Consider the following 11,352-nt stretch of genomic DNA (forward strand, 5'->3'; position numbering starts at 1 on the left):
ATTTGTTACAAAGGAAAAGGGGCATTTGCCAAAGTTAAAGGGGCATCTGTCAGATTTGAATGGGGAAATTACCAGATGTGAAGGAGGCATTGATCAAAAGTGAAAATGTATACTTATTGCAAAGGAAAATGGGAACTTGTCGAAGGAAAAGGGTCAAGTATCAAAACAAAAGGGGCACTTACCAGAGGTGAAAAGGGGAAGGGGCACTGTTAGAAATTATGTTAATGGTGGAAAAATTGGCTAAAATCTGGAATATTATTTATTGGGGACATCATAGACGCCAAAGGGGATGTGGATATAAATCGGGCAAAAAATTACTTTGTATTAAAAATAATTATTTATGTGAGGTTAAATTACTTTGGAGTTGTATACCACGTGACTGGAAAAGAAAATTAAAATATGAAACTGGTTTTTGTTTATATGAAAATACATGTCTTCATTACTTTGAAATGACACCAAAAGTATGTCATAATATATCAGTTACAAATATAAAGATGTCACAAATTACATATAAGGTATTAGTTGATAGAACTTTTATAAATCAAAATGTTCAAATTTATTGGGAATATTTTTATGGACAAAAGTTATCCTGGGCAAATATTTGGAAAATGAATTTGACATACGCCAAAGAAATACGATTAAATCAGTTAAATTTCAAACTTCTCTACAAGTTATTAGCATGTGAAGAATATCTAAATAGTTTCAAAAATTCTGATCATGATTATTGTTTGAAGTGCAAATGCACAGAAAATTATTCTCTTTTATGTTATGATAGTGTTTACTCAAAAATATTTTGGAACAAGGTCTTAATTTCTCTCAGAAAAACAGAAGTATTGTTTGATAATGACAAAAATGCTTACAGTGATATAATTGTAGGTAAGCAATGTGATTACATAAATTCAAAATATGTAGTTTTTAAAAAAATTTCAATTAATTTAGATTCTTATGTTTTTTATACACAAAAAAGAAAATGTATTTTTACAAACATATACGGCATTTATCTAAAGGTAATATTATGGAGGACAAATGTTGAAAAGTATTACCTATGGAAAAAAATGTTAATTATGTTTAAACAAGTATAATTATTTTGTGATATAAGTATAGTTCATGTGATTTTCTTTTTAATAAATATAATTATGTCTTTTTTTATGTCAGTATTATTCAATTATCAAATGGTGGGAAAAAAATTAATAGGGGCACTTGTTAACGTAGAAGGGGCACTTTGTGATATAAGTATAGTTTATGTGATTTTCTTTTCAATAAATATAATTATGTCTTGTTTATGTCAGTATTATTCAATTATCAAATGGTGGGAAAAAAATTAATAGGGGCACTTGTTAACGTAGAAGGGGCACTTTGTGATATAAGTATAGTTTATGTGATTTTCTTTTTAATAAATATAATTATGTCTTTTTTATGTCAGTATTATTCAATTATCAAATGGTGGGGAAAAAATTAATAGGGGCACTTGTTAACGTAGAAGGGGCACTTTTCTTATGTATAGAGGGGCCCTTTGGAGGCACTTGAAAAAATGAGCGGCACTGTGCTCCCCCCCCCCCCGAATCCGGCTCAGCCTCATTTGATTTGTTTTGGAGAATGGTACTTGATTCTCTCTGCTTTTCCAAACTTTTCTCCAATTTCTCAATTTTGGCAACTTTGGCGTCTTTTTGATCTCGAGTGGGTCCCAGCCAGATGGAGTAGGAACAACACAGTCCTGGTATGATGAGGGACATTACTACGATTATGACACAAACAATTGCTCTGATGTCTGTGGGCATTATACACAGGTGATGATGATGGTGTAATGATGATGATGATGAAGAGGATGAGGATGAGGATGAGGATGATGATGATGATGATGATGATGAGATGATGATGATGATGATGATGATGATGATGATGAAGATGATGATGATGATGATGATGATGATGATGATGAAGATGAAGATGAAGATAATGGAGATGATGATGATGATGGTGATGGTGATGATGATCGTGATGATGATGATGATGATGATGATGGTGATGATGATGACAATGAGTTTTAATGATGATGATGATGATAACTGGCCTCACAAGTATTAATGCATTTCTACAGTATGCAAACTGATTGTAATACAATTACATTTAAAACAATTTTAATGAAATAAATAAGAGAGAGGGAGAGAGAGAGAGAGAAGGAAAGGGAAAGAGAAGATAAAAGGAAAGAAAGAAGAGGAAGAAGAATTTGTGTCCTGCCAGTGTCACAAATAGATATAAAAATATGCTCATCTGACGATAATTTGATGTATAAAACCCCTCACCTTCTTGGGGCTCCGCCCCTTGGATCCAACACCAATTTGTGTCCTGCCAGTGTCACAAATAGATATAAAAATATGCTCATCTGACCGTTATTTATTGCCCAAAACCCCTGAGCTTCCGGGGGCTCCACCCCCTTGACCCCACGCCAATTCGTGTGGGGTGCGACACCCCCCCCCCCCCAAAAAAAAAAGAAAAGGGGGAGGGGAAAAAAGAGAGGGAAAGGAAAAAGAAAAAGAAAGAAAGAGAAAAACGAAAAAGAGGGAGAATAGGAAAGAAAGAAAAATATAAAAAAAGGAGGCAAGAGCCCTTTGCCCCCGTTTCCCTCTTTTCTTATTCTTTTTCCTCTTCTTCCTTTCCTTTTATATTTTCTTTCCCTCTCCCTTCCCTCTCCCTCTCTTATTTATTTTTTTGGCGGGAGGGGGGGGGGGAGGTAAGAGCCTTTTGCCCTTCCCCCGTTTCCCTCTTTTCTTATTCTTTTTCCTCTTCTTTCTTTCCTGTTATATTTTCTTTCCCTCTCCCTTCCCTCTCCCTCTCTTATTTATTTTTTGGCGGGAGGGGGGGGGGGGGGTAAGAGCCTTTCGCCCTTCCCCCGTTTCCCTCTTTCCTTCTTCCTCTTCTTTCTTTCCTTTTATATTTTCTTTCCCTTTCCCTTTCCCTTCTCTCTCTCTCTTATTTATTTTTTTGGCGGGGGGGATGAGGAGGAGGTAAGAGCCCTTCGCCCCCCCCCCGTTTCCCTCTTTTCTTCTTATTCTTCTTTCTTTCCTTTTATCTTCCCTTTCTCTTTCCCTCTTTTCCTTCTCTCTGTCTCCCCCATCAACATAGTAATAACGAAAGAGACCACTCTGTAATCAAGACGGCGTAAATATTCATAATTGAATGACACACGCCCTTAAAACTAAAACAACAACAACAACCATTCCATTTTATTTAATACATTTTCGATATACTTAAATTGGCAACTATTACCTTCTGTCCCAGATCCTCATTTTAAACGACTGACGCGAAAGACTTGTCGACGCACCCTTTCGAGAAAAGCCCCCCCCCCCCGCTTTTATCGAAAGGGTGTGTTAAAACGGTACTCCGCTCTCAACGCACCCTTTCGAGAAAAGCCCCCCCCCCCCCTCTTTTATCGAATGGGTGCGTTGAGCACACCACACCGCGCCGCACCGCACCGCACCCTTTCGATGAAAGCCCAGGCTGTACCCCTAAATGCCCTAATAGCCCTACCAACAGCTCTTGTGTTTGTACGGATACTCATAAGGGCCAATTTTTCTGAATATTTTTATTTCAGTTTTTCAATATAATTAAAAGGACATGATATTTGTCTAGTGCATAATGAAATAACATCATCTGCTGAGGTGATAAATTGAGCATAAATTACATGTTGGATTGTGTGAGTGTGGGTGTGCGGGGAATTCGTTTCAGGTGTGTGATGTACCTGTAGTATATGGGTATTTTAGTTGATACAAAATGTACAGCAGATCACTTTTCCTCCTCACTTTAGTGCCACAACAGCTTATACAAGTTGTAAAATATGATAAAATATATGTGAAAATCCTCGAAATAGCGGCCATATTGGATTTATGCAAATTAGGGACACTTCCACTACTTGGATTTGTTTGGACTTTTAGTATGTCATTTTGGGGACCTTACTGAAATGCATTGCAGTAAAAAATATTTTATTGCAATTTGTTTGACGTTAACCTAAAAAAAGACACAATATTCCTAGCCTATTATACCGGTATACGAGAGTGAAACAACAACGCACACCCAACATTTAATTTGCTCCTGGCTTTAACTGAAAAGGATATTATGGTTAAATTTAGCGTTGCAAATAAAGTTTTAGTTTAAATAAGTTTAGGGTTAAATACGGTATTTGACATACCAGGGTTGTATTTATACACCGACTGGATGCTTGCATAGCAAAAGGGGCTGGACACAACGCTTTTGTTGAGCTGGGAATGGCACAAGCCTCATTCAATCTCCTTCAAATACTTGTTATTATTTTTTCTCTAAATCAAACATGAAATAGAAAGAAAAACCTGGGTCGCTCTGTACACATATCAAACTCTTATTCTGTATTCAAAGGTTTGATTCCCGGTTTATACAGGGCCCGACCATCCTCAAAAAAAATATTATTTTTAAATATTTTTATTGGAAAACAAATCAATCTTATTGCACAGCCTGGAAATAGACTAAGTGTAAACATGCTTCAATTCATTCAGCGCTGAACACTTGAACTTCAAGAAAACGAAGAAGTGATGTAACTGGTCGATTTTTGTCTTGAATGAACGTAAAATGGCATTTCTTTCGGGGATAAAACGAATTCGATATTCCTTCATGAGAAATGTCGACTTTTCTACCAGAAATTTCAACAACCAAAGACAGAATATCATAAAAATCGCAGGTACATATCGTGGTGTGCGAGATCATTCGATTCTCGCGTCCGAGACGAAGCGAGTAAGGACTTCTACCCCGGTAGCTTCGCGGGCAACGTGGACCAATTTCCGCAAAGTTCACTGCAGTGCGTGGCTTGCCAGTAGTGAAAATGAGTCGAACCATGACCAGCCAGGATGCCATGTAGTCAAAGTAAAGTCCTGGCCATTCCAACTCGATACACCTTTCGGGAAGCTGATGATGAAAGGGACTCCATTTCCTGTTCGCATTGTGCCTACGAATCCTCATGACTATCCAGCAGGAGACAGAGTATTTGTTCATTTATTAGCTTCTGTTGCCATGGACACGGATGCCAAACTGGATCCATCATCATTCGCAGAAACAGTTTCGAATATCACTTGCTTATCAGATAAAGAAGGCATCCAAATCTCACATGATGGTAGCTCAGATGTGCAATCATCATTAGCTTTGCTTATTGAAGTACCAACGTGTTATGGTAAATTTACAAGTAAAACTTATATCCTTCCATTCCAGTTCTTAATTAAATTGTGATGTGAAGTGTTTGAACTTTGATAACTTCTTAATTTCTAATGCACATTTTGATCTTCAAAAATAATATTGTCATTGATTATATCAGGATTTGGATCAAATTTTCCGTCATTGGAAAACTGTAAGGTGAAAAAATATAGGAATGATTGATGAACCAAATTTCCAATCACTATATTTATATATATATTTATTTTATTTATGTTAACATTTTCTTAATAACATAGTACAAAGATATTCCTGTTGTGAAGAGATTGCATTTAAAAAAGAAAAGGTTAGAGAAAAAGAGTAGCCTGATATGGAGTGATTGCACCTTGTTTACTTTATTATATTATTCTTTCTTTTTTAAACTTGTAGGTGCAATGATTTTGGTTTATTTCCTGGTGTATATTTACATACACTTGCAAAACTCCACTTCATGTAAATTATGTTTTTTTATCCACCATCTTTCTATAGATATCGATGTGTCAAGTATAGATGAAGGCCATATTTCTGTGGAAAACCTGGAGAATGAAATTTGCTATATAAGTACTGATAGGGGCAACATCACACTTCAGAGCATGAAGGTAATTAACAGAAAATTCTGTCAGTATTCAATTTTGCTTAAAAAACTAAATAGATTGATGCATTTATGTAACAGTATCTTGGTTCGTTTACATCATTGCATGGTTTGGTAGCATTAAAAAAACATGCACAAATTTGTTTTTTAAGGGAGAAACATTAAAAGAAATCCTCGTATTTCATTGTTTTTTTTTTTTCTCTCAATCATTTTAAATCTATTGATTTTCTTGCCAGTCTGCCAATGTCCACGTTGAGTCAACCAGTGGAAATATCATCTGCCTCAAAGCCTTACAGGGAAGTGGAAAGATTAATACTAACAATAATGGGGTAAGTCTTCACAATGAACAACAACAAATAGTGGTGATAATAATCAAAGCCATTTGTAGTAACTTTTTCTAATCTCTCGTTATATATTGTTTTGCATTCGGATATAAATGAAGACTTTGGCTTCAGGTTAATACTTCACAACTGCTTTGAATATATCAGTTATTATAGTATCAGTATATAGTATGAATATTATATACTAATAGTATCAAGCAAGAAAAGCTTTGTAAATTGAAGTCTGTAAAATGTGTATAAGATAAACTTGTAAAGCAAAGGCATAATAGCGACAAGATTAATTTAAAAGATCTGTATAATTAATGGATATGAGAAGAAGAAGAAATTTGTTTTAGGAAATCAGCTGTTCCACTTTTTGCACAGAATTATTGTTTCCATGATCACTGTATCAGAGAGATATATCTTGAAACATACAAGTTGTATTCTTTTGACTAGCCAGGAAATTAACACTTGTTTTAAAATCATTATTCTGTTTGATTTCACTGGATTAGAAACAAGCTTTTGTTGAAGTACTGTATGGTAAAATTACATACATTTTTTGTTTGTAAATCTCCTAACTTTGTAGACAGTGACGGCTGACAGGATCCAGGGCCTAGACTTTGAGTTCTCCACTGAGTCAGGTGCCATTCACATCAAGGATATCTATGCCAGAAAATCTCAAGTCTCCAGTCAGACAGGATCAGTTCACATCAGTAACATGCACACTGATTGCAGTATAACCACAGGGGGAGATGTTCTTGCTGGTATGTATGCATTTTTTAATAACAATACTGAGAGAATTTAACCTCTGAACATTTCTAAAAGAGCTTGTAGAAATGATAAATAGAAAGTGGAACGATAACCTGAACAATCCAACAACGCTGAGTCTGTACTTCAGGGTGGTCCTTGTTGTATTGCATTTGGTTGTTGTGTTTTCTAATACTCCTGTGTTTTTTTCCCTATCTTCCAGGCTGTGTACAAGGTTCCATGTCAGTTAGTCTACCAGGTCAAGCTTCATTCAAGGGTTATCTGTCCTGTCATGATGATATCAATATCCAGACTGAAAAAGGTAAATTCCTTCAAGCATTTAGTAGCAAGGATGGTAAAAGTCATGCTGTGTCAATTGAAGACCAATATTATTGAACCTGCATATTCCTTTGTGAGTAGGAAGCCAGGCCTACTGCATTTGCATAGGATGTTGTATGGTTCTACAACAGAAGCTTTTTGATCGCTAATTCTGGTTATTTTTGCTTTATTTTTGCTTGGTTAATCCATGTATTTCTGTTTCAATGCTAGAAACCCCATGGTGAACTACCATCTTGAGGATGTTTGGTTAGTGGTTGATATGTTCCCACGATTTCAGCTTGGCCTATGTGCATCTTCCAAGCCTTTAGCATAGTACAGCAGCTGTCTTTGTAGCAGTTCAATAACTTTCTTTCAGGACATAATAAGAAAAGTTACAGAACGATCTGTCCACACATAATCAATTTTAATTTCCTTTGACTGTCATCTATTCAAACGTAAATGTCCCTCTCATATTTCTTTTTTTAGGAGACATAGAGATCACAAATAAGCTGAGGAGTGTGTTTCACAAAGAATGATCTGTAAACACATAATAAATTGTAATTTCCTTTGATTGTCATCTATTTAAACGTAAATGTCCCTCTCGTTATATTTCCTCCTCTAGGAGACATAGAGATCAAATTACCTGAAGAATGTGTCTCACACGTTGATCTGACTGGAAAGCAGGTCGACATGGATAGTGCTCTTGTCTTCCTCACTACCCAACCATCTGATCATCAAAAGATGATAGGTGAGTTTTGTTTGTTTGGTTGGTTGGTTGTTTTACCTGAGTGCTAAGAAAGCATGTGTGTGCTTGTATTAAAGTAAGCAACCAGGGGACCGAAGGCTTTAAGTCCTCTCCGAGGGACTTGGTTATGAAGGTTAATGCCTAACCAAAAGGGCTCTAGGGCATCGACTTGGTATCGAAGCCAGGATCTCCTGGTAACGAGACCACTGCTCTACCACTGAGCCATCGCGCTTTCTTCAATGTAAAACAAAGACATTTCAGCAAATTTGTACTTTATACCAAAGAGAAGGTACTTCTGTACCATAAGTCCTCGGGTTACTTTTTCTAGGGGATGACAGAGTAATTTACTTGGAGGGCATGCAAGGAGAGAGAGTTGGATCATGTGTTAAAAAATGCTAGTACTCAATCTTTTTTTTTATACCAAACTGGATTTACTCTTGAAAACTATAAATGTTTTGCATGCATGGAACTTTTGCAAATTTTCCTATTAGTTGAGGTTAGAAAATGATCTCTGAATCACAACACTGAATCTTTGCATTTTGCTGAGCTTTCTTTGTACAAAAATTGCCACCATCAGCAATTTTATGATTTTTTCTTTGTTTTACATTAGTTTAATGTAAGAGCATCAGAAGCAAGATAAAAATGTGTGTTTAAATCATGCTTTATTTATTGATACAAGGGCTGAAAGGCATTTAGATAATCAAACAATGTGGTACAGTAACTATGGTTTTTATTTTATTGTGGAAAGGCAACTGTTATTGATGACCATGTATTAGAAAACAATATAAGATTAGAACAAGATTTTTTTTTCTTGAACCTGTCTATTAATAGACTAGAGATTTAATGTCTAGCAAGGCAGGAAAGGTTTATATCTTCAGAATGCCAATGGGAAATCTTTTTTTTGTATTGCTTTTGTTATTACAGGTGAGCTGAACGGTGGCGGTGTTGATGCAAAGATCATAGCCAGGTCTGAAGAGGGCAGTATAACCGTGAAGACACAGTCCTGGTTTGACTCCTTGGGGCTCGGAACATGATTGGAGCATGTGCAACAAAAATGTGTGATTATTCCTGTGTGGACTCCTGAATTTGTATTCAATCAGTCTTTAAGCCTGTATGATGGAGATATTTGTGTCATTTGTGGTGGTGGCCTGGTTAAACAGTTTTTACTTTATGATGAATTGAGGCTGACAAGCAGATCGAGATGTGCTTAATCTTAAAAGGTATAACGTGAAGGTGTCATGTACATGTACAAGAATACCAAAGAAATATTAGTTAAGGATGTGTGCTACACTATTCAGAATTGCTTTCTTTTTCATCCCTCCGCCACCAAAGGTGGTGCGGGAGGCATTATTTTATAAAATATTTTCTAAATGACTTGGGAAGATCATTCTAAAGTTGCAATATTGATATTTGTTACAAATACATGTGTTTCTTCTTCCAGCATTTTTTCTATTTTATCTATAATATTACAATATGAGTAAACTAGATTTTGCAGCTAACCCCCCACCCCTGGAAAAGAATTCAATTATTTGGTAAAGGTTAGCTAAGGGTTAGGCTAAATTTTTTGAGATTTAAGAAAGAAAATAAGGATATATGCTGACTCGTCTGATTACACGTATAAGTCCTCCCACCCTCTCCCGTAAAATGATCGTGCATTGAATCAGCATTATGGTGTTAACGCTCCCTCGATGGGAGGGCGTTACAACTGTAAAATGAGATGAAAGAGAGAGAGAGAGAGAGAGCAATGGTCAGTCAATGTGTATGTGCATCAACTAACATTGATGTCAATTCTCTATGCGCTTTACATTATTACATTCATACAAATTACATATTAGGCCTACAAAATTACATACAAATTATAGATAAAACTGAGGGAAAAAATTCAGTCCGCGATCTAAATGCCAAAGGTTGTGTATGATCACATGTCTACTCCATGAATTTTGTGTAAGAGGATAGCTTCCTACCATCGCAAATTCAACAGAAAATTGCTTGAAATTCTGTACATACTCTCCAAGTCCTCGGACTTCGCAGAACATTCCAAAATGGGTTAGGTGTTCGTCAAAACTCTTGCTATACATGATGATGTCATCCAGATATGTTTCACAGATGTTGTGGTTTAAGCCATCAAGAATTGTTTCCATGCCTCTCTGGTAGGATGCTGGTGCATTTCGTAATCCAAATGGAATCCATTTCCATTCATGTAGTCCCCAAGAAGTTACAAATGTCGTCATTGGTTGACTCTCCTTTGACATGTAGCCTTGGTGGTATGCTTTACCTTGGTCCAGTGTTGTAAACCCTCCGAGGCTGTCAAGGACATCCTGCATGCGTGGAATTGGTTGTCTTATCAGGTATAGTCTTCCGGTTGAGCTCACGATATTCAATGCAAAGTCGTAACCCTCCATCCTTCTTTCTCACGCAGACTACCAGAGATGCGTAGAGAGGCTCTGACTTCGTGATCCACCCTCTGTCAAGGAGATCTTGTAGGTGCAGCTTAACTTCCTGATACCATTGACGTGGTATCGATTGATAAGTTCATTGCACAGGGGTATCATCAGTGAGTCACAATTTCATCTGCAGTTCGGGAATCAAACCCATATGCTGGTCTCCCTTGGAGAAACTGGCTTTTTCCTGTCTGAGTAAATCGTGTACAGCCGACCTCTGTTCCTCTGACAAATGGTGGAGTTCAAAAGTCTGATTGTTGTTCGCATTGTCAGCAGACACTGCTGATATGGAGCTGGTGTTTGCCGAAAGTATGGCATGTGTGGGTGCCGGATAACCAGGCAGTACTGACCCGATGTGGACTACTTGGCCTAGAACTGTGCGGCTTGGTATGACGATTAGCTTGTCGGAATGATTATAGACCAAAATCTTGATCCGGCTAGAGTTTCCTAGAGACAGATGAAGAAGGTAGTGCTCTATCTCTAGTCCCTCAGGCAATGCATCATCGTAGTTGGGTTCAAACAAGACATTTGTGGCTTCACTGATAGGTCCAGCTCGAACTCGTGTAACTATATCAACAGTCGCATTTGCAGGAACTATAGTTTCAACTCCGCCGTGTCCATCCTGATGCATCTCACTTGTTATGAGACACGATATGTAGTCATCACGTGGCAAGAGTACAGGGTATCTCATATCAAACGAGATCAAAGCTTTGTCTGTCCTACCACCAACTCGAATTATTCCCTCTGCATCTGTGTAGGGACTTAGCATCTTGAATTCACCCTTTTCAAGACGAGCTCTAAGGGAAGTTTGAGCTCCTGTGATCAGCATTCTTTCTGACTCTCTTAACTCCTCCGGTGTCAGAGAATGGCTGATGTCATCTCTCTTCATCTGTTAGCACCTTTCTGAGCTTGTGCACGAATCGCAATACATAGGCTGCTACTCGGAATGCCTCCTCCAGCTTGAGAAGTTCTGTCTTA

The 11,352-nt window shown here is 37.2% G+C and overlaps 1 protein-coding gene across 1 annotated transcript; it reads left to right on the forward strand.

Moving 5' to 3' along the window:
• The first annotated feature begins 4,530 nt into the window (after positions 1-4,530).
• Positions 4,531-10,223, forward strand: LOC100889538 (protein FAM185A). The gene is made up of 7 exons (XM_003726721.3): positions 4,531-5,194; positions 5,701-5,810; positions 6,040-6,132; positions 6,710-6,887; positions 7,094-7,192; positions 7,811-7,936; positions 8,858-10,223. Exons 1-7 carry the CDS (start codon positions 4,600-4,602, stop codon positions 8,965-8,967), a joined length of 1,311 nt encoding a protein of 436 aa, XP_003726769.1. The 5' UTR covers positions 4,531-4,599; the 3' UTR covers positions 8,968-10,223.
• Positions 10,224-11,352: the final 1,129 nt, after the last annotated feature.

The sequence above is a fragment of the Strongylocentrotus purpuratus genome, unplaced genomic scaffold, assembly GCF_000002235.5.
Source record: "Strongylocentrotus purpuratus isolate Spur 01 unplaced genomic scaffold, Spur_5.0 spur5_scaffold_6, whole genome shotgun sequence".
Lineage (NCBI taxonomy): Eukaryota > Metazoa > Echinodermata > Echinoidea > Camarodonta > Strongylocentrotidae > Strongylocentrotus > Strongylocentrotus purpuratus.